The sequence below is a fragment of the Cetorhinus maximus genome, chromosome 14 (genome assembly GCF_964194155.1).
Source record: "Cetorhinus maximus chromosome 14, sCetMax3.hap1.1, whole genome shotgun sequence".
NCBI classification, from domain to species: domain Eukaryota; kingdom Metazoa; phylum Chordata; class Chondrichthyes; order Lamniformes; family Cetorhinidae; genus Cetorhinus; species Cetorhinus maximus.
The window spans coordinates 94,520,784-94,544,922 of NC_135892.1; the positions used below are offsets into that span (position 1 = coordinate 94,520,784).

Below are 24,139 nucleotides of genomic sequence, written 5' to 3' on the forward strand. Positions count from 1 at the left end.
CTATTAAGGCCATTTAAGGCCATTTAAAAGCTAATTAAACCAATAAACTGAGCTGCCCGTCCAACCTTAAGGCCGCCTGCTCCCGCCCACCCCGGCACAACACCCCCGATGAGGGGAAAATTCTCCCCTTGGTTTCACAATTGCATAAATGAGGGAATAAGGATAACTATTTATGTTATCATATTCATTCCCTCCACAGAGCATGTACGATTCGGACCACTATGGATTCTGTCATGTTTATGACATACATGCTAAGTAGAATGTCATAAATGATCAGCTGTCCTTTTTTACTAACAGGCAGCTTGATGTTCATTCTTGATCATGCACAACTTAGAATTATCAGAAAGCAAAGCATGATTTTCTTTAAAAAATTTAAAAAATAAAGTTCAGGATTAAGATCATCAGGTTTTAAGTTACAGCCCAAAAGGAACATGAGAGAAGCAGATTTGTTGCTGACATACAGCAGGTTGTGGATGGGGAAGGTAAATGTAGTGTGATTATAGCCAAGCCCTGCATATTCAATGCACAATCTTCAAGCTTGCTCATGTTTGTGTGCCAAAAGCAGGAGACAGACCGAATAATGATTTCACTTCCTAATGGAACTGCCTAAGAGGGCTAAATTTTCAAAAAGCCAACTTCTCTTGAAGTTTTTCCCTGACCTCCAAAATATCCAGTGAAACTCCAGGGGATTTTAATGAAACAGTGCAATCTACGTTATTCTGCTCATCATTTGTTGAGTGTCCCAAATCTTTCCAAAATTCCATTAGTATAAAAATAATAGCTGTATAGTGTACCAGACTGTACAAAATGGCACAAATAGCACCTATATCATGCTTTATTCTCTGCCTTGCAGAATAATGTATAATAAATTGTACGTTTAATCACAATACCCAACTTGATCCTTGAAGTGTTTTGGCCTGCTTCTTGATAAATTGCAATATTTTGAACTTTTGACTTTAAGTTAGTAGAAAAATCAGTTTGAGACTGGAAAAAGACCGTTGACACTGCCCTGTGAATCCAAACAGGTTCTGGTTAGCAGTTCTGGATTTGAAGAAAAGGCCTATTCGTGAGGTGCCATCTCGTGTTCAAGAAATCTGGCAAGAGTTTCTAGCTCCTGGAGCCCCTAGTGCCATTAATGTGGACTCCAAAAGCTATGATAAGACCACACAAAATGTGAAAGACCCAGGAAGATATGCATTTGAAGATGCTCAGGTAAGCAGATTATACCACCCTTATATTGACATTGACATGGGAAATGTGCATTTGAGTAAGTAGTACACATCTAGTGAAAATATTGTAATACATTGCACTGCAAATTAAAGGCAGATAGCTATATTGGCATCACTGGAAACCTGCAAGAATTTCTCTTCCAATTCTAACTATGCCATAAAAATAAATTTAAACCAATGGCAAAGCATAGTTCTGTAATAGTGACCAATTCCATTGAATGGTAGCTTCAATGCCCACTACCTTTGATTTTCCCACACTGGGGAAATCAAATGGTGAATCACATCAAGCTGCTCCTCAGGATAAGTTCCAGGCAACCAGTTCAAGAGACCTGAGAGCAGCTTGCCAAGCTGATTTTTTGGCTCTTGATACATGGAGGACTAAAAGGCTGTGCAAACTCTTAATCAAAAATGGAAAGAACAAAAATAAAAATTAAAGGGTGTCAGGAAGATATAATAATTCTCATAATATTATTGGAATTTATCGTAAAATAGAGTAATAGTCGATTGCATCTATGGGCAGAAATTTCCCCCCTTCAAGGGGTTTGTGCGGGGGGGGGGGCGGGCGCGAACCCCAATCAGCGCCCCTGATCAGGGCCGCGCCGCCATTTTATGTAGGCGGGCCAATTAAGCTGGGCGCTCCCTGTATGGGTGTGGGGGGAGGGGTCCCCTGAGTCGGGGCCTGCGCTCTTTCACCTGACAGTGTGAGCTGGGACATGTCAATGAATTTTTTCAAATTTTTTTATTCAATTAATAAACCCTTCATGAAACCTCGTCCCGCCCGTGGATGAGGTTTCATGAAAAATGCGAAGGCCACTTGGGCGCTTCACCTGCCCGCCAACCTTAAGGTCGGACGGGCAGCATTCTTAACAACTTTAATTACTTTCTTAATGGCCTCAATAGGCCTTTGACAGCTGAAAATCTAAATGACGTGCGGTGACGTTGGGACGTCAGCCTGATGTCACCGCGCATCATTTTACGCGTCAGCGAGCGGGCCCCACCCCCACTCGCCAACTGAAAAATTCTTCCCTATGGGTCTGTCCGTATGTGAGACTTAATTAAATTAGTCTGGGTGCTTTGCTGTAAGAAGGGAAGTTAGATTTGAAATGTTAATTAGGTAAACATGGGGAAGTTTAGAAACATGGGTGTCAAGGAAACATTTGCATTTTTAAATAAACCAGACTAGATTATTTTCGAAGGAGGGGGTGAAATGTGTCACCTAGCCAGGTGAAGTTTACAAACAGTGGCCAGGATTTTTCAGTCAACGTGCGGGGGCAGGCCTGACACGTCGCCGTGTAAAATGACACGCAATGACGTCAGGCGTGCTTCCCGAAGTCATTGTGCTGTCTTGCAATTGGCGCGCGCCCCCCGATATTTATAAGGCCTATTGATGCCATTAAGGAAGTAGTCAAGGTCAACGTTACACTCCCCATCCAATTTTACGGTTGGCTGGCAGGCAAAAAGGCCAAGCGGCCTTTACGTTTTTTAGGGAACCTCATCCATGAGCTTTAATGAATTAAATTTTTTAAATTTTCTGAAATATAAAAACATGACACAGTCACATGAGGGGACATGTTTAATTAATTTTCTTTTCTATTTATTTCAAAAGCGCTTCAATCCCCCAGAGGCAGCTCCGTGCCTCAGGGAGATTAGAGCACTCTTTTGCGTACATGCATGACAGAGCACTGGCCCTGACTCTCCCTCCTCACCCCACCTGCACAGAGCGCCACCAGTTGCATCTTACACTGGGCGAGCCTTAATTGGTCCTCCCACGTAAAATGGCGGCGAGGAGCCGATCGCAGGCAGCAACCGGTTCCGCGACCGCTCCCACTGAGCCCGCCCGACGCGGGAAAAATTCAGATCAGTATGTTTATTTTTCCCAAAGTTTACTGGTGAAACTTCGTGCCATGAGAGGTTTTTATTATCAGTGTTATGAAGAGTTTTTATTTAGAAAAAAATTAATTTCCCATAACATTATGGACATTAATCTCTTTATGACATCAGGAAGATAAAGTCCAAAGACATAGTGAAACAATGGGTATTTGCATTCAAAGCGGGAAATATGTATAAAGGAGTGAAGGCTGTGTGTAAGGAAAGGAGTTTTAAGATCTTACAAGTGGAAAAAGCCTTCAGTGTCTATACCTCAAGCTGCTGTCTTCAAAGGTCTAAAGATAAGGAAATTCACTTTGAATTTGACTTGTTCAGGGTATCATGTTTCTTTGCCTGGACCTTTTAAAATCTATGGCAAGCATTTTCTCATCGGCATGTGGGGACGGGCCCCGCACGCTAATGCGTAAAATGATGCGCACTGACGTCGGGCGTGTGTCCCGATCATTCCAATCTTTCATTCGACAGGCATGCACCGGAGTCGGCAGCATGCCTGCCAAACTGTCAAAGGTCTGCTAAAGCCATTTACAAATCAATTAACCCAATTGAGAGGGCTGCCCGTCCAACCTTATGGTTGGCGGGCAGGCGAAGAGCCCAGGCGGCCTTCGCATTTTTCGTGAAACCTCATCCACGGGCGGGATGAGGTTTCATGAATAGTTTATTAAATTAATAAATATTTTTCAAACACTTGATAAACATGCCCAGCTCATGTGACACTGTCACTTGAGGAGACATGCGTAAATGATTTTTTACTTTCCTTATTTTGAAGTTTCAGTTAGAACTTAATCTCCTTGAGGCAGCTCCATGCCTCAGGAAGATTTCTGCATGCGCGAATGAGGGCAGGCCCCGAGTCTCCCTCCTCCCACCGCCCACACAGGTATCACTGAGCGCTACCAGGCGCGCGTCACGCTGGGCAGGCCTTAATTGGCCTGCCCACGTAAAATAAAGGTGCGCAGCCGATCGCGCTTGGTGATCAGCTCCGCTCCCGCCTGCACCCGCCCCCAACTGGCCCCCCCACAACGGGGAGAAAATTCTCCCCTTTGTGTCTTACTGTTGCCTTAACAAAAGTGTAACTGGGAGTTAGATTGATTATGGGATTTAGAATTCTAGTAATTTGTAAATCTATGTATGTATTTAAAATTTGTTTCTCTTATTAATAAATATTAACCTAGTTTTGTAAAACCTATAAGACTTGATGTTCTTATTACCACTGAATTCAAAGCACGCCTCTCGAAATTTATACAAACTGCAAAACAAGTTGTGACAGTTGTTTCAATTTTGGGATTTGAACAACTCAGCATTTACCATCGGTTGTGTCATAACAAGGGCCTGTTTTACATTGAATCCTACAGAGTGAGCATTAAGTTTACTTTTGGTAATGTAATTTTACTAAGTGCAACTATAAACCACAGTGACCAAATTTTCCAATTGAATCCAAAAGTTTAAAATATGAAATAAAGCTCTTAGAAGGTCACTAATATTTCACCTAGTTTGTTCATCTGATTTTCTGCCTCTCAATCACATCAACCATCCCCCTTATTTTTACCTGCATTTTATTTAAAAGCTCTCACAGTGCAATGCCACATAACTACTACTTTTTGTTTTAGCAAAAACACAATTATTTGCATGGAATGCATGGAGAATTAGCTTGGCTCATTCAAGCTAACTCATCTCACTCAGGAGAGAAACTTTTGAATCTTTGCATAGAGTGGTGCCCCATTTCAGGCAATCAGTGCCAAGAAGTCCCAGGTCAGATGTAGTCCAGGCAGATGCAGAGTAAAGCTCTAAAGTTAGACTATACTATAACATGAAAACACAGCACTTTAGGTGAACTTGCAGAATGTAGCCTGCTCATGTTTACAGTTGACAACTTGTTCTTTTAGGAGCACATCTACAAACTGATGAAAAGTGATTCCTACCCTCGTTTCATACGTTCCAGTGCCTACCACGAGCTGCTCCAGGCTAAAAAAAAGGTACTTATTCATAGTTGTCTTTTGCTTGTACTTTAGTCATCAACCCTTTAACGATCTGCTGGCGATACGGGAAAGATGGTAGGTATTGGAGTAGGAAAAAGGCAATGAAAATCACTTTTTCATCTTTTGAACTTAGGTTATCAAGCATAACTTTGGTTAGTGATAAAATTAGATTTGTAGCTTTGTATTATTGACTTAAACAGCATTGCACTTTCGCTCCAATGCGATTATGCTTCTTGTTACTGTTTATATGGTAGTTAGTGCCGCAGTTTTAAAATGATGCCAATTTTATTTTTAACATCCAATAATGTTCATATCTCTAAACAGCAGATATCTTTAGCAGCACTAAGCAGCTCTAAAGCTTTTTGTCCTTAGCATTTTGCCTTGTTCACTGAAAAACCTATATTGCAGCCACACTCCCCACAACTTTTCATCAGTGTATACAGCCAAATGGGGACTGCACCTGCAATCTCCAACTACTTGCTCCTAGTGGGCAAGGCTGCTAAATGGGAGAATGAGTGTGTAAAATTGGCTTTGCAAAATTGACTTTTAAAGAATAAAAATCATATTTCGGATGCATGTGGTTTAACAAATTTTGATTTGACATGTTTTTCATGGACGTAATTATTGGGCAGATCTTAAAGGTTTTAAGTCATGGATATGTTACCTTTATGATTTCAAGGACCACAGAGTTCTGCTCAAGTTATAACACAAAAACAAGACCTTTGAGGCAACCAGTCTGTGTCAGTGTTTACCCTCCATGTGTGCAAGTATTTCTAATCACATCTGCTCCCATACTTCTTCAGCCCCTTTTTCCTTCAACCACCTATCCAAACTTATCTTGAATGTTGGCATGGTTTCTGCCTTAAACTCTAACCCTTGAAGTGAATTCTACAGTCTCACAGTCTCTGTGTAAAGAGGTTTCTCCTGCCCTCTGTTCTAAATCTCTTCCATTTAATCGTGTATCTATGAACCCCTCATTCTTGGCCCCTCAGATACTGCAAGCAATTTGCCTCTATCCTGTCCCATTCTTCCATAATTATTAACACTTTATTACATCACCCATAATCTGTGTTGGCTAAATGTCTAAAGACTCCATTTTTTTGAATATTTCTTCTTTCTCGTATTCCCCCATATCAGGTAGTATCCCAGTGAGCCTGCATTGTACCCTCCCTAAAGCCTCACTATCTTTCCTATAGTGCAGAGCCTAATACTGGACAGTACTCAAACTTAACTCTTGTTAAGTTTTAATATTGGCTTATCATTAGCACTTGCCTTTTATATTCTATACTCCCTGAGATGAAGCCCAGACCTCTGTTAGTTCTTTTGTAATAGTCTTGCCAACCTAAGGTGGTTCTGTAGTGGTGACTGATGTGGAAACCAGAATCGCAGGGATTGTGCCTCAGGAAGTTGGAAGTATTCAGGCTGTTATTTTGTCTGCACTAATTTTACTGGACAGAAAATCATGAATGTGATTTCCCAAGATGAGCTCCCTATAAGGCCAGTCTGTGCTGGAAGCACCAGGTCACAGAATCGGCCAATAGGTGTAGTGATATTGTAAAAGTGTTCATGAAAATTTCTTCTGATACTTCTAGAGAAATTGTAAGCATGCTCATTTAGATTGTGTCTGTGATTTCATTTCACTTAGCAAACAGAGGAACTCTTTGCAAAGCCATCTACAGCTTTGCTACAAATTACAAATCAGAAGGTTTTTCAACTTAAAAGTCAACTAATGAAAACAATTGGCCCCAATCGTGATTTGAGGTGGATTTCTGACCAGGACGTTGGTGGTTGGAGGGCAGGGTTTGTGTTCAGGAAACTGAAAAGTTCAGCAGGGAGGACAACGATCCTGCACGAGGTCCACAATGTTGAAGGTTTGGGCGGGGCGGGGGGGGGCATTTGGTGATCCTAGGGGTAGGTGCACAATTCTGAGGGAGTAGAGTAGTTGGAAGCACTCCTGCTCCTCTTGGCCCACAAAGAAAAAATGTTTCTTTCTCAATATATTTTATGTTTATGTGCTCTCTTTCCCTCCTTGTCTCTCTCTCTCCTTCCCTCCTGTTATTCCTTTCCCACTCAGTAAAACATTTTTTATCCCATTGCTTTTGGTCATTTCTGTAACTGCTTTGTAATGTACTTTTTTTAGTTTAAAAGACAAGCAAAAGATTCATAGCCTCCATCATCACCATTGACACCAATGATACTCTATGCTGAAAGAAGAGATGCTTGGTGCAAACAACGAAGATTCAGATTAATTAATTCTTGAGTTGAGACGCTGTATTTCTGCAGTGCGAGGCCATTCTTGCACACTAGTTCAGATCTATCAAAACCTCATCTCATTTATGGCTAATGGATGCAAGCGTCTGGCAACACTGAGACCTTAACGTTTGGAATATAAACTCTAGCATTGAGCTGAACTAAACATACATGTAATAAGATATAACTTCTTTTAGAAGGCAATATACGTATAATTTCAAATTTTGTTCAAAATATCTGGACCAGGCCAAACAAGGCCAACTCAAGTCAGTTTAGTGGAAAATGTCAAAATGGATGACAGTAGGGAATATTCATTTATGTTTCAGCTTCTAGGAATGTGCAGTCTTCTAGAACTGAAAAAATAGCTGTCACTTATCAACACCCAAACTGTAATTTTGTACCAAACTAACTCAGGCCAGATCATTTAGGACCCAGGAAAATTCCTGAAACTGCAATTTTGAACCCTGTTGGCACCCATGTTATATTTTATGTCAGCATTAATGTGATTTGGATTAGGGCTCTCTATTACCTATTGTAACTTTGTGGTCATGTTTTGTTAGCTTCTAACTACAAAATGATGTGGGGCTTAATCATTACCCTTGAAAATCTGTAAACAATTAGAAATAATATAGTTAATAGTAATAGATTTGGAACAGTGTTGTATAGAGTTAATACAGCATATTCTGAAGTATTTACTGCTTTATGCTTCAACTTCATTTCATTATCTTTACTAATATGTCCTATGTTTTTATTCAGTGGTAAACATTCCTGCAGTTATCCTTGATTTCTTCCTAGATGTTGTTGCAGCCTATTATTTTGCCATTGATTCAGCATTTTTGCTTGCTTTGTTTGTATCCTCTTTATGTTTCTTTATGTTCATTGAAGTCGAGAATCATTGAGGATCATTTTGAGAAATACACTCACAATATGGTAAGTTGATATTTGAGCCTGAGTGACAACCCCACAATGCAGTCCCAAGCGGTGAAGTTGTTGTAATCCTTTATACAGATTCACAACTTCATGTAGAAATAAGAGTGCTCAATTTCAATTTCATATCTGTTCTTTTAGACATACTGTGCTTCTTATTTTATGTGGAGAGCATAAGTCCTTTGTGCATTTCTTCTCGTTTTGATTGTTCCTGCTAAGACTCGGGAGTAACAGCATGTCGGCTATGTGTGTGAAATGATGGTCTGGACGATTAACCTTATTGGACTTAACTATAAATCATTGTTTTAAATTAACCATCCCCAAGTATTCTAAATCTTTGACACATGCTGGCTGATTTCTACCATGAGTTCTTTTATTCTCTCTCCTATCCTGAGTTGCTTGAGGCCTCACTGTATTAGCCAATTGCATACAGTCCTCGAGGATGTTTCAGTGGGCTGAGATTTCATCAAGCAATGTCTGCAAAGCATTCTTGCTTTGCACGGATGTCATTTTGGTGATATCATTTCAGAAACCAAAATACCAATAACACACCCTCAACTTTGCTTTCTCCTTGTTCACAGAAAAGTATGAACTTATTTTGAAGGATGTTCACAAAGGTAATATAAAAGAACAATGGCTTTTTTCTGTCCATGTTTTAATGTCAGCTGTAACATTTTTTGTTGTGTCCTTAATGTTTGAGATTATTGGCAAGACTGCACAAATAATTCATACTTACACATTCCCATACTCAGTACATTTATTATTAAGGCTCGAATCCTGCACACTTACTTTCCACCAACATTTTTCACACTGTATAGAGGACAGATAACTGATTCAGGGAACTGTAAATAAATCCAACTATCTCAGGAATGTTCACACCTTAGAAACCAGAATGAGAGAACAAATCTTAATACAATTTGGGTGGCATAAAGTATCTCCAATTTTAATGATCATGGGCCATCAACGTACCAAGACTCGTCACTTGGTGTATTGTTGCAGTAACTAAAGCCCCACAAGAAGTGTTTCAATACTCTTTTCATCCTGAATTCTGCATTTGCTTTCCATTTAATTTTTAATGTCCATCAATCCTTATGTAGCTATTTATCATCCATTTCACACTTCCTTCATATATATTTTTAAATGTTTTCTCCCCATATGCATTTTATGCTCCCCAGTGACAGGCAGGGGCATAGTGTAACTCCACAAATCTCAATCAAAATAATTACTGTTCTCCTCTCAATACACATGTTCATGCTATGCAGAAAGGATTACAAATTCCAAATGTCCAATTCTCGCCTAGTTTCTCACTCAATAAGCAGAGGCAAATAAACCATAAATGTTAGCCATGATTGAGATTTGGACAGGAGTTCCAACACAATAGCAGTTGGGCTCTTTTAATTACATTTTGTATAACCATTCTTCTTTCCTTTCATTTTTTCTGCCATTGTTCATTTTTGTTTATTGTTCTATCTTATCTCCCTTATTTCCTCTAACTTATTTTACATTCCTTTTTTGATTTTGTTATCCATTCTTTCATCTGAATTAGTTTCCATGTCTGTCTTGCTGTGCTTGTCTCTCCAGTCACGTGTCTGCTATACTTTGCCCTCTTGATTCCAATTATCACACCGGTTAACCTGGAAGTGACTGCATTTCTTTGCATTCCAACAATCATCAGAACCCTGGAGGGAAGCCACTCTGTGTCTCATACACATCACAAAATGTGATTGGCCTCATGATCAGAATCACTTAATTCCTGCATTATACTGCACAAGCAATATATAATTGTGATGGGATATCCCTAAAGTCTTAATCTAATGCAGTAGAGAAAATATAGACACTTATTAGAGAAAGCATGAAGAATCTAAAAGATTGCCGCTGCTGCTTTAATGCCTTCCAGCATACTTCCAGGCCCAATATGCTGCTGGTTCCATAGCTCAGAAAAAGTATAGCTTTGCACATGTGGACCTATGCACATGGGCAGAACTCTGCTTACTAGCCTCCAAACAATGACAATGGGACAGTCAGCCCTTTGATAACCTTGTAACAATGCTCAAAACGTTCCCAATGCTCCAACACTGGATTCTGTTATATTACAACAAATGTGAAGACAAATGGGTGTGTAAGGTCTGACATTGTTACAGTTAAACCAAATCATGCCAAAATATCTGTGTCAATTCAGTGTGATTTCAGTGTCAAACGCATACAAAACCTATAGGAAGCAAACCAGGAGAAATGATTCCGAGCAGTCCATCAGTGGAGTTATCTGAAATTTTAGTAAGAAAATTGAAGATAAATTTGAAATTGCAAAATGAATCAGCCCTAAATAAGCACAGTTGGGTTGGGTTTACTATTCATTTAGTCAATTGATGAGCAATCAAACTCAATGTTAGCACAGTTTGTTTTTAGTTTCTTGCTGTTTAACTTCAGTCCACAAAGTACTTTCTATGACTCCAGCCTTTACCAGCCAAAACATTACGCTATTATTGATTTGTAGCTGAATAGAGATATGTCATTAACCTGCACTCACAGAGAGCCCAGGTTGGAGAATAAGGGCTACAGTGTTGTAACCAGATTTCCCAACATGCTCTTCCAATGGTAGCAATTCACTAGGAGCCCGAGATCATGGAATCATGCCTTATTTAGGACTAAATGCTTTATCGTGTTATTTAGAAAACAAAATACACTGGCCTGCCAGCTCTTGGCTTTATAAAAAGTGGTTTTTGCTTATTCAGATGGTTAAATATTTCTGCTTAAAAAGCAATTTAGGTCCCTGTGGGTATATGTGTATTGAGGTTAAATTGGAATTGATGCCAGCATTTGCAGGGGCACTCACAGTAATGTAGTTTCTTATAGCATAGGAAAATACAGGGCCAAATAAGATCATGCAGTCCTTCGGATCAGCTCTAATGAGTACAGGAGCTTAAAGGGGACTCCATGATCCATAGGGAACTCCTTTGATGACTCACAAGCATCTGTAGCTTTATTAACAACTAAAGTATTCTTGAAATAGTTTAATTGCAACTGACCTTTCAACTGAGTTATTATTTAAGTTTAATATCACTTGAAAATCATTAGCTGTTATATTTCTCCAAAACAGGAAAGTCCCGGGTCTGTGCTGTGTTTGCTGGTTTCAACTGGGACAGGCCTCGGTTAGAGAGTCAAAATGGCCTGGATTCCTGGTGCTGGTTGCTATCCCGTCACCATTGCTTGTGGTAATCCACATTGTATGAACACTAAAATCCCTATAAAGAGAAAGCAAGTCCAAAATTTGATTGTGCAGTATTTTTTTTTGTGTTTTTGGCACTACAGATGCTGTTTTGGGTCCAAAGTGACATCTGCATTACCATTTTGGGTAGGTCATTTGTGTGGGTGTTAGGAGGGTGCACAAGAAGAGTGCATTGTAGGTGGATCATCAGCTACCTTCATGTTAGTTGCTGATTGATTTCTGCTGGCTTTTCCTGAGTTAGCTGAAGTGCTTGGTAGTTTATATTACCACTTAAAGTTTGTGAAGTCTACAGGGAGTGGTGTGGTCCATGGTGAAGACCTTGGTTCTCACTTCAAAGGTTCTGCTCCCAACAGTTTCTCCCAGTCATAGGGGTGTTGTAGTTTCTACACCCGTTAGTCTGCAGCGTGACAAGGGAGAATGCAGAGAAGTGACACAGAAGACCTCATGTTGCTTGAAGAGAAAGGAGGTGAAGAAGGGCTCTCATTAGGAGGTCATAGCCACTCGGGGAGCATTTCTCTTATTTCAAACTCAGTGAGCAACAGTGGCCAGGATTTAATGAAGCCCACTGAAGCAGGCTAGTTGGAAGCTGGGCCTGCATAATAACAGGGGAGGCCAGGCACTCCTTCCCACCAGCGGGAAAACTGAGCCCCATTTAGTCAGCAGTAGGAATGGGCCGAGGTGGGGAACCAGTCCGCTGGCTAATTAGGCTCATTACTGAGCCACAAAGGCCATTACCCCTGAACCCACCAGGAATTAGTGGTGGCTCAGGAATTCTCCTCATGTGGGTCTCCTGTGCCTCTTGAAGGCTGTGCAGCAAACACCGTCAGGTTTGCCTGTAGCCCCCCAGGGGGTCCCTCTTTCAAAGGAACTTAGTGCCCAAGCAAGGGACCCAGCATTGAAAAGAGGGGGGTGCCTAAAGAAAGCCACCCCCTGCTTTTAGAGCCAACTGCCCCTCCACTCCTCCCCTCACCGGTGACTCCCCTCTCCATGTTCACCAATCCGCCCACACTCATCTGTCTCCAGGTATACAGCAGTGATCTTTGGTGAAGCCCCCAGTGCATTACTGGCAGTAGCCGCCCCTCCTGGTAGCACTGCCTGTCACGTAGAGTTTCTGGCCTCTGATTGGCTGGCAGCTTTTGGGGGTGGGATTCCCAGCCTGCTGAGGACTTATTTCTGTGGGAGGCCTGATTGCGCTTAACTAACGTTGGCCACCACTTGGAGAGGTGACACAGGTTTCCCACTGGTTCTCCAAAAGTTGGGCTGAACCCACATCACCTGCAGTAAGGGGAAAATTTTCTACCCATCCGGGGGGGGGCTGAGCGGGAGCGGGTGCGGACGGGCGTGCAGCCGATCGCTGCCCGCAATCTGCCATTTTATGTGGGCGGGCCAATTAAGGCCGGGAAGTGCTGAGCGCTCCCTGTGCGGGCGAGGGGAGTAGACTGAGTCACGGCCTAAGCTCTTTTGCACATGCACGTGAAAGAGTGCAGAAATCTCCCTGAGGCACTGCCTCGGGGCGTTTAGTTTCATTTTTCAAAATGCAAATAAAGAAAAGAAAATTTCAGACACGTCCCCACATGTGACAGTGTCACATGAGCTGGGACATGTCAATGAATTTTAATTAAAACATTTATTGGATTTATAAATCTTTCATGAAACTTCATCCCGCCCGTGGATGAGGTTTCATGATAAATGTGAAGGCAGCCTGGGCTCTTCGCCTGCCCTCTAACCTGAAAGTTGGACGGGCAGTTGCGTTGATTGTTTTAATTAGTTTTTAAATGGCCTTAATAGGCCTTTGACAGTTCGATTCCGGTGCGCGCCTGCCAAACTGAAAATCGGGATGACATGCGGTGACTTCAGGACGCACGCCCGACGTCACGCGCAAGTCATTTTGCGCGTCGGCGAGTGGGGCCCGCCACCGCATGGTGTCCCGAAGATTCTGGCCCAGTGTGTGTGTGTGTTTCTGTGTCTGTTTCACTATGGAAGTTCTCAGTGAAATCTGCCACCTGGTACAGCGCAGCCTCAGATAAGGCTGAGGACACCATTGCCTGCAGTTGTAAAAATGACCGTACCCTTCAACTTCTTCGCGTTGGGCTTCTTCCAGGCTGAAGCAGATAACATCACAAACACCTCGCACTTCATCATCTACTGCTCTATAAGGAAGGCCACCGATCCTCTGTATGCAAAGAGAAGGGAATACCTTGTATTATGTCATTCCGCAGAGAAGCAATCAGAATGAGCATATGGCTTCAACAGGACAGCGGCTTCCCAATATTACGGATGCATTTGACTATATGCACTTGGCTTGGCAAGTACCATATGTAAGTTCAGAGATGGAACACAACTGCAACTGGGTTCACTCCTTCGGTGTCCAGCTGGCGTGTGACCATGCTCAGAGCACCTTGCAGGTCCGTACTCAGAATCCTGGTGGCAATCATGCTGCCTTTATTCTGTGCCAGTCCACTGAACTATCAGCATTTGAGCCACCATGACAGACCAGAGGATGGCTGCTTGGTGACGAGGGCTATCAGCTGACTACCTGGCTCATGTGTGGGCAGCATTCATATAACAAAAGCCCTGCTACCACACAAAATATCCTCAAGCTGACCATTGGACTTCCGCTGCCTGGGCTGCTCTGCAGGAGCTCTGCAGTACTTTCCAGAGCACATCTCTTGGATTTATCATGGCTGCTGCATCATGTGCAATCTCACAGTCATGAGAGCGGAGTCTTTACCACCAGACATACGGCAGGCAGTAAATACTGAGCAGGAGGAGGAGGAGCATGAGGAGGGGAAAAGGAGAAGGCAGCCAATATGGCCCTTTTCCAGCCAGGCTATCCGTGATCAGCTCATCTGACTGCGATTCTAGTGAATGCGACCCCAATTCTCCATTTGCCAAAAGTCATTAGCGCTTAGAACTGGCTGCATGCTACATTCATCTAAATTATTAGGCAGTATGAAGTTTGCATGCTGCCTGCATCAGAGGTAAACGGTGCTGGGCAACTGTGCTTCACAGTCCCCACGCCTGTTTCTCACCCGATCCAATTTTGTGGCCTTACTGTTTGATTTCAGTATCCTGGCTCTGGAATAACCCAGATAATGCATAAAATAGTCTCCCTCTAAAATGTGCTTTACTGTAACTCGAATAGAGTTTATTCTCGTCCAGAATTGCAACGTTGCTTACTGAAGTGCTAGAGAAAGGAACTTTGCCTGTTTCAGACTTGCAGGGCTGAATTTCTCCAGTCCCGCAGAGACTGTTTTGGAGGCAGAACCAGGAGCAAAGTTAGAGAATATCATGTCAGGGTGGTTCCCCGACACGATCCCACCTCTGAGTGATTCTGCCGAAGGTGGGACCTGACTGGCACTAATTACCTACTGGCAGTGCCAAGTAGCCAATTAAGTTCAATTAAAGGCCCACTTGGGGCAAATTGGTGACACAACTGGGATCTTCCTAACAACAGAAGGACCTCCCGCTGAGGTCAAAGCCCAGCTGGTGCCTGGAGGCATCCTCCCAGAGGACCATCAAGGCCTCCTATAAATCCCCCATCCCATTAACCTGACCACCCCTTCCCCCAGGGAGGAGCAGGTGCCACAAATTCAACCCCAGGGCATCCTATGGAGAGGTTCCCGCTTCATATTAATGGCTGGAAAGCTCTGGACACTTATTTTTTGCATTTTTATAATTCTACATCTTTAGGTGCCCTTGTGTTCTCATACCTACATTGGCAGTGCCCACCTCTCCCTCTGGGGCTGCCAGCCAGACATCGCTGTGGGCCTTTGATTGGTCCTGCAGGTTCCATAATTCACCTGTCATCCTTAATTGGACGGGGCTTCCGAAGTGAGCCTGGCGTCAGGGTCCCAACAATCTCAGCAAAATCCAGGCCCCAGTGTCAGCGCAGCCAGTGCAGAGTAAAGCACCCTCCAGTCTAACATTGTGGCTCAGCCTCAGCATTGAAACCCTTTAGCACACCAATGTGCTATTTTTTTTCCCATTTACCACATCAGTATCCTGTAGGTTCGCTAAGTGAGATTGCCAGTTAGAAAAAGCAAAAGGTGTATTTATGGAGTGCCTTTCACAACCTCAGTCATCCCAAAGCATTTTAGGGCAAATTTTTGAAGTGCAGTTTGTATTGAACTTAGTCACATAGGACAGTGCTGTATTCTCACAACAATTTGACTACCTAAACATATCTTCTGAGCTTTATATTCAGAAGTGACTTTTGCCTGGGTGTGATTTGAAGCCAGGTGTTAGAGATGAAAGACCACTGTCTAAGACACTCCATCATTCAACTCCTCGACCATGATATCTTAATTTCTCGCACACAACCAAGCAGTGTGAACATGCTACTCTACTACCACATTATGGGGCAACTCTGTGCTTTGGACTTGAGGCCACTGGCACCTGCTGTAAACTTCTTTTACCAATGATTGAATATGAACTCTTATTTTGAATATAGGGTCCTGAATTACAACTTTATGTTAAGTTTCTGTAAAGGTTGGTAACATATGCACCATGCAAGGTTACACTTAAGGATTAACATAGTAACCAGAGGAGTGATAAACCAGAGAAGCATTGCAACATTACTGATAGTCTAACTGTAGATGGAATCCTCATAAAGGGAAACTTACCAAGTTAGGGTGTCAATAGCTTTGTATCATATTTTCCCTTCTTTCATTTTACTCATTTAAGTTTCTGTAATTTTGTTTCCCACCATGTTATGCATTATTTTCTTATTATGTAAATCTGTGTTTTTCCTGTGCATTCAGGCATTGTTGCTACCTTCTGTATGATCATAGAAAAATAGCTTTCAATCATGCTGAAAATGACACAATTTGCAGATATGCACAAAATCATTGACAGAAACACATTATAATTGTTACAGATGCAATTCTTTTTCTAGACCTAGTGTATAGATCTATTGATTTCAAAATTAGTTTTGGTGCGACGAGTGCAGTTTAGTATCAAAATTGTGTCCATGCTGTTTACACTAATTTCCAGTGCTGCAAATACCACCTTCATGAGGGCATTAGCATGGATGGTGGAAGCATGTGCCAGAAGTAGGCAGATGCCTACTGATGTTAATCAGCGTTAAGGCTGATTTGAAGCCAGCACTGCCATTTTAGATCATGCAGTTCTAGTTAATGCCCTCCCTTAAACATGCACAGCTGAACATGAAGCAGCACAGAGCCTGTTCCCTTCACTAGTGTTAGTTAAAGAGATCACCATCAGATTGCAAGTTAGTTGCCTATTATTTTCACTGGCTCCGTTAAGTTTGTAGAAGGGCTGGGTGTTTTGAGGAGTTCTTCACAGTAAGTAAAATCTGCATTTGTTACTGTAAGGGTTCTGAGCACTCCGCTTGTGCTCAGTCATGAGTGCCACACTAGCAAACCCTCTTGGGCTGCAGCATGAGATGGAGATGCTGCAGAGGCAACAAAGAAGAAGACAAATAGAGGGAAAAGTATGAGAGAAAAGGGCAGTCAGTGGGAGGACTTAACTACCTATGGTCTTCCAGTCACACTTCTCTTACCTCCGCCTAAGCCAGGGGCACTGCTTTCATTGTCTGCAATTCAGGAAGAAGGTGCCCACAGAACTCTGCCACTGTTTGAAATCAAACCTGTAGCCTGAGAGCAGGGCCAGGATGGCGCTGCCAGTGGTAGTGAAGGTGACCATGCCACTTAATCTTTTCACATCCTTTCCAGGGTTCCTTCCAGAACAGAGCAGGTGACGTATCTAACATCTCCCAGTTCACCATCCATTGCAGCATTAGGGAAGTGACAGGGGCACATAATGCCATGAGAGGGGAGTTCATTGTGCTGTCTTTGAGCAGATAGAAGTGGCACAACACAGGTGGCCTTGCCAGGATAGCAGGCTTCCTCATGGTGCAGGTTGCCATTGACTGTACACACATGGCTTTGTGGGCACTGCACCTCAATGCTGAAACGTACTGAAACTGCAAAGATCACTGCTCACTGAATATACAGTTGGTGCTCAGCTACACTCAGCATATCATGCTCATGAAATCCTGCTATCCTGACAGCCGGTGAGAATTGAGCATCCTACACCCAGCACACTGTTCCATCAATCTATCAGCCACCACGTCAAAACAGAGGGTACCTACTGAATGCCAAGGGTCATCCACTCTACAGCAGGCTCATGCTACCACTCTGCAACCCAACCACACGTGGTCAATATGTGTAAATGAGAGCCATGCTGCTATGAGAAACATCATTGAGCAGGTGACTGGGGTCTGAAGCAAAAGTTCCACTGGTCTTGACTGATCTGGAGGAGCCCTCCAGTACTCACCAGAGTTGGTGTCCCAGTTTGTGGTAGCCTGCTGCAACATCCAAACCTGGCCATCATGAAGGCACAGCCTGCGCCACCACCGATTTGGTGACCATCTCAGAGGAACAGGAAGAGATGGAGTAGGAGGAGAAAGGGAGAATGCAGCCAGCACATCCATGCCCTAGATGAGTTGTCCATAAGCTCATAATTCAACTGCGGGATCCCATGAATATCGCCCCAGATCCACATTGTCCAACAGCCTCCCACCTTAACATCCATAAGATACTGTCATCACAGCTTCAGCCTGGCCACATTCCTAAAATAAAAGCCACCACAAAACACCCATCCAGATCAACGTTATTCAACAAAACATCCGATATTCCATACAAACACAATTCATTGCCCTTGTGCATTCTCTTAGTGCATGCCTTGCAGGTGCATTTAGCTGCCCTAGTGCTCGTATGCAGTACTATCTACTGCTATTCCCTAGCGTAAAGCCTCGGAAATCCTAGTAATCTGTTAGAGGACAGATTGCTGGACTGCTGTGAGACTCTGAAAGCTCCTTTGAACACTGGTGTTGCAGCCATGAAGACAGCAGTTTGAGCCTACACAGTAACAATCTGCAATTTCATGGCCTCAGCCCGAGCTTCCACTGCAGCAGTCAGATGTTGGGTGGCTTCCACTTGTGCTGCAAAGGCGGCTGAAACATTGACCATCAGAATCATCATCATAGTTGGGTCTCTAAATGCTATTATAGAGAGAGCCACCACTTCCACACTGGAAAGCATGGCTTGCAAGCTCTGCATGTTGTCCTATGCGAAGTTGGAGCTGACTCCTCTATGCTCCTTGACAGTGGTAAGCCAATGCATAAGACACCTCAGATTCATCAGCATTTTCCTATAGGCCACATCCTCACATATCCATGGGCAATGATTTCAAAGGTAACATTTGTTGTACATTTGAGGGAAATAAACTTGCATGGCTACAAGAATTGTGGCAGGGGAGTGACATTGACTGGATTGCTCAGCAGTGAGCTAGCATGGACTCGATGGGCCATATGGCCTCCTTCTGTGCGGTTATAATTCCTCAAAAACAGAACTCATGTGTGACATCACCCTCCACAGAGCTTACACATGTGCCACTCTTTCCCCTGCCCTTGGCTGCAGGCCACTCATACATGGTAACTCACCATGTGTGAATGCTGCCTCTAACCTACCCTCCAAAGTATGTGCAATGCCAATGTCTGAGCTGGTGGTTGCAAGTGTAAGATCAGTGATGGTGTTTCTTCTTCATCAGCCTCTACTTCCTCTAGACCTTCAGCCTCCTGCACAACTGCCTGCCAAGCAGCAGTTCTTGGATATCTGAATGCATAAAGGAACAAGGGCAAGTTGGGGTGAGGGAAGGGGGTAAAACAAAAAGTTTGTGGCTACACAATATGCAGTCTATAAATTGTCACACATTGTTGGATGAGGGGTGTGAGAAGGTGGGTTAGTCAGAACATATCATCACCTCTGATTTCAGCCCCGCTTCAGCCACCGCTTCAGTCACGGTTGTTCCAATGATTTCCAGCAATGTTTTCTCCATGGTGGTGAACACATTGAGCTGTGCCTGCCATAGCTATTTAGCAGCACTGTGGCTGATTATGGGCCACATTGAGCAGCAGAAGAGGAAGGAAATGTGTCAGTGAGTGTGGTGCAATGTGTGTGGGTGATGTCCTTTCAACAGTTGAATAGTGTGCAAGCTGTGAGATGTGAGGTATGTGTCTTGGTTGATAGAGATTGTTGGTAGGTGAGTGATGGTGCTATCGTGAATGGAGTAGTATGTAAAGCTAATGGTGCAGTTAATAGCATATGACATGAGATGGCAAGCTTTCTGACCTTAATCACTCATGTTAGGTCATTGTACTTCTTCTAGCACCCAACCATTCGGGGCTAGGCTGCTGACATTGACTGTAGGGTTGCCTGCTCTCATTGCCTTCTTAGTATCTGCTCAGAGGGTACCCTAGGCCCCTGAGTGAAGGGGACCACTCTATACACCTCTTGCACCAGTGCCTTCAGCGCAGCATTGGAGAAAATTGGGGCCTGCTCTGGCTTGTTGAGTCATTTTAATAGGTTCTCCCAGTCTTTAACTCCTCTTTCACCACTTCCAACCCCTGCTGCAGCCAAACTGCACCTCACTTTTAAGAGGCGAATTCTAGCTTTTAGTAGTGCAGGCTAGCTTTAAGTGGTGCTAGCCTCACCATGGACTTGTACCCCCTGCTGAAGCATGTGATTGGAGGGGGGAGAAGCACAGACATAGTGGGATTGTCACTGCACTGATAATCTAGAGACCCTGGGTAATGCTCTGGGGACCCAGGTTCAAAACCTACCACAGCAGATGATGAAATTAAACGATGACCATGAAACCAAGCCATGCGACTCCAGACCCACAGCAATGTGGTTGACTCTTAAATGCCTGCTGAACAAGGGATGGGCAATAAATGCTGACGTAGCCAGCAATGCCTGCATCCAATAAATAAAAAATCACTTAACACTGCTTTCAACATGTGAAGTTTACATTGCGATCGCCATGCCCGATTTCAGGAGCTATCCAATTTAACCCCCAAGAAGTCAATGTGATTGTCAGCCCATTTTAAAAAAATTTCTGCAAAGCTCTTTTTCCTGCCTATCAAGAATGCAGAGGCTTCTTTATGTTGAAGCCTGTGATTTACAAATTGAAAGACCTGTTACATGTATATTTACACAAGTGCAAATATATGTCTGTATGTAAACAATTTAAAAATGAACACCACTGCCCTGGGATAATCTTCCTTTTATAAATCATCTGTAGTGTCCCTACATTACAAATCTGACTACACTTCAAGAAGTGCTTCCTTGGTTGTAAAGTGCTCTGAGACGTCTGGTGGTCATGAAAAGTGCTATATAAATGCAGGCCTTTCTTTTGTTTTCATTTCCCCAACTTTGATAGCAGAATTAACTACTTTCACAATATCCAATTATAGTTTCGGAAGTCTGTCTAAACTGAGCATTTCCTTTTGTATATGTTTGATGGTCTGATATATGCATTTTATTAAACAGTTCAAGCATATTTATGGTATGGCATTTACGGCTACCAATTTCAGTACTTGAGTTGTTTCACTGTTCTTTTAGTTGTCCGTCTTTCTACTCTCCTTTAGAGGAGGTTAAACAGCACAGAATAACAATCATGCAAACCGATCATTTGAAGCAAGACAACTCTGAAACTCATACATCACGAAGATTATAGCATAGAAAACCAAAGTAAATGGTTTCAGGGTAATAAGAGTTGCACCATAGTTTTTTTTACATATCTACTTGAAAGGTTTCCCATTTTCCAACTCCCAACATTAACATGCTCCATTGGATGCATTTATGAAAATAATAGAACCACAAATACCCTTGTGGTGCGATAACACTTTTGAAAATTGGATGCTAGGTTTACTCCTCACAGAGCACAAGAAACATTTCATCCTATTTCATAAATGACTTTCATATCCAAAATGAACTCAGCCCATAGAGTGCATCTCATTCATATAGGCCTGGATTTTGTGGTAGCATTGATGGCAAAACTGTCAGCGTTTGCCATCACTGATCTGTGAAAGTAAAAGCAACTGATGGCACCTGCAAATGCACAGTTCAGTACAAAAATCCAGAAGTTGATTTCACAGATTCCCTGCTACTACACAGGGTGCACTGTTGAAGACCTTGCACTTGGAAATCACTTTGAAATCACTGAATTGACGTGAGCTTCCACTTTTTATACTCTTTTTCACAGTTAAAACCCTTGTAAAGATTATACCTTTTTGAATGGGGTGTAACTGGGCTATTAATGCCAAATAACTCATAATTACTGCTGGGCCTGAAAACCTAATTTTGTATTTGTGGAATGCCTCCACTTTCCATTCCATTCCATGATTAAAAATTCAATAGATTTGTAAAATAATTTTCTTTAAAGTTTGTTTATAATATTTCAGCTTCTACCTTAATCACATATCTCAATCTTCAATTCACTTTCTGTAAAATTCTAAAGGGAAAATTATAAAGAGTGAATGATGCTTGCTGCTTCCTGGTTTGCTGTCCGTGGGAATTCTTCACTGCAATTGGTTGCTTAGCCTGCTTGATGACATCATTGTTATTAAACACTGGAAATCCTTAACAGCTGGCACTATAATTAAAATTAACGGCAGAAAAGATGTAACCAATGCCTCAGAGCTTGTTAGGTCTTTCTGGGCAGCTTTGTTTGAGGTCAGTGGTGAATGTGGTCACCACTACTGAACACAAAATCTGGGCCATTGTATTTTGACACCTGTTAATTTGATTTAAGAGGCTTTTGATAATAAGTCCCTTTTATAATTTTGTTTTGTCCATGTCATATTTCAAAAATTATTAACAGTAAAGCTAAAGAGCCCATGAAAAACAGATGATATAAATTGTACCAAACAATACCAATTTCTGCTGCCTCCATCTATAAGAAAGCCAGCAAACTTTCACAAGCTGTTGGTGATTTTCAGAAATTAGTGCAGCCTAGGACAGGAGCAGTGGCACATTAGTTCATTTTAGTAATCGATCATCATGCTGGAAAAGCATGAGAACAAAGGACATCATGAACAGAGGACTAATATTAAGATTAACGTTAGGCTCACTCATTTGTTTACATGGTGCCATGCTGTACAGCAGGAGATATTTGAGACAAGCATAGTTTCTGTTTCATTGGTTCAGGGTCCCATTGTACTTCTTGTTTTCTGTTATTTAGTGTGGAGCCATCCTAGACAGAAAGTACACAAGGGATATACCACAGTGCATTTTCTGATAAAGTAAACATCTGTTCAGTATGCAGAGATGTTGTATTCTTTAGTTTTCTCATGAATATTATACATATTTTGGAGAAAATTTTGGTCTCATTCATTGTTAAGGAGGGGAGGAGGATTAGTGAAAAACAGTAATATGAAGGAAAGTGGAATATCCTGTGTGCAACTGTAAGTGTAAGCATTTATTATTCCGTTGTCATATGTGTCTTTCATGTATGTCATGGGTAATGTTTAATGGTTCTAATGTCTTATATTTATGGTAACGTATTCAGTGGTAATATTGGTCTATATGTTTTTGAAATTATTTTTCTGGAACCGAATGAATGCCAAAGGCTGTGTCCTAATTCTGTAATTCTCTTTTGCTTTTGTTGTGCAGGGGAAGTCACTTACTTCGAAGAGGCTGACGAGTCTGGTGCAGTCTTACTGATCTATTTACTCACACTTCAGCTGAGGAGCGGGCCAGTTCAATTGTTCAAAGCTATAAATCACTATTTATCCTGAAGCCAGAGGACATTGTACCATTCTTTGCTTGAATGAGGATGAGGATGTGTGTGTGTGTATGTGTGTGTGGTATGTAAAGATATTGCTGACATGAATGGAGAGCGCGGGGAGGGAGGATCATTCCACGTATTTTTATGTTTACTTCATCCAGCTCCATATCAGCCAGGCTTTAATGTGCTGAATCTCCACTGATAATAAGCTAAGATTCATCATTAAATTGAAGCTGTAGCTCAGAACATCATTAAGTGGTTGTATCTGAAATATTAGAAAGATATATTACATACATATAATGAAATGACCTTCAATCCATTATTACATTGGGCCACAAGAGACCACGAACACAGAAAGGTTCCATAACAAGGGTTTATTAGCGCACCCTTGTTGGAAGTATTCTGTGCTTCCACTTTAATGTTTTTAACATTTTATTTTTATACAATATTGAAATCACTATTTATTCCACGTTTATTAAAATTTTTCCTTTTCTCTTTTATTTTTCCAAGTTGATTTGTTTTGACATTTTTTTTATATTATGAGTTATTCACTACATATCATGTTTTGATATTATTTCACTAGGTGAGAGATTTTGTGCTGATTAAAGTAGTGAAGTTTTGATTCTTAAAATTTAAAGCAGGTGTATAACATCTCAATCATATGGCTGGTCAATTTTGCTTTAAGAATATATTAAAAAATTAGTATCATAGATATTTTGTAAATAACAGTTTTACTTCTCTATATCTAGGAAAAGAAAAATAAAATTGATGTAATGAGTTTAATGTAGCTAAAAGTTTTTTTTTATTTTTATTTTTTAAGAAACTTTGAGTGTGTTGCAGATAATATTGATAAGAAGTTATACATTGTAAACCACTGAGTTATGACAATCACTAGGAATGGTTCTTGTGGGCACATTAGCTTTTCGAAAGGATAGTACTTTCACTTTCACATGTACTTCCGAATTCCACATTCTAAGTTGGAAGAAAGGCCCATGGTCAGCTCAAGACAATATGGATGGAAGTCTAGAACCTCGGCTATTAAAGGCAAATTG

General features: G+C 41.9%; 1 protein-coding gene across 5 annotated transcripts in view; it reads left to right on the forward strand.

Moving 5' to 3' along the window:
* rgs7b (regulator of G protein signaling 7b) overlaps positions 1–23,881 on the forward strand; it is a 458,499-nt gene extending 434,618 nt beyond the window's left edge. For 2 of the 5 annotated variants that reach the window (XM_078557261.1, XM_078557264.1), the window contains 5 exons: positions 1,026–1,212; positions 4,997–5,086; positions 8,225–8,269; positions 8,848–8,883; positions 22,973–23,881. In XM_078557261.1, the coding sequence (XP_078413387.1) occupies positions 1,026–1,212; positions 4,997–5,086; positions 8,225–8,269; positions 8,848–8,868 (343 nt within the window). In that variant the 3' untranslated portion in view covers positions 8,869–8,883; positions 22,973–23,881. The remainder of the gene's footprint in view (positions 1–1,025; positions 1,213–4,996; positions 5,087–8,224; positions 8,270–8,847; positions 8,884–22,972) is intronic. The other 3 variants (XM_078557262.1, XM_078557260.1, XM_078557263.1) reach the window with 2 other exon arrangements.
* Positions 23,882–24,139: the final 258 nt, after the last annotated feature.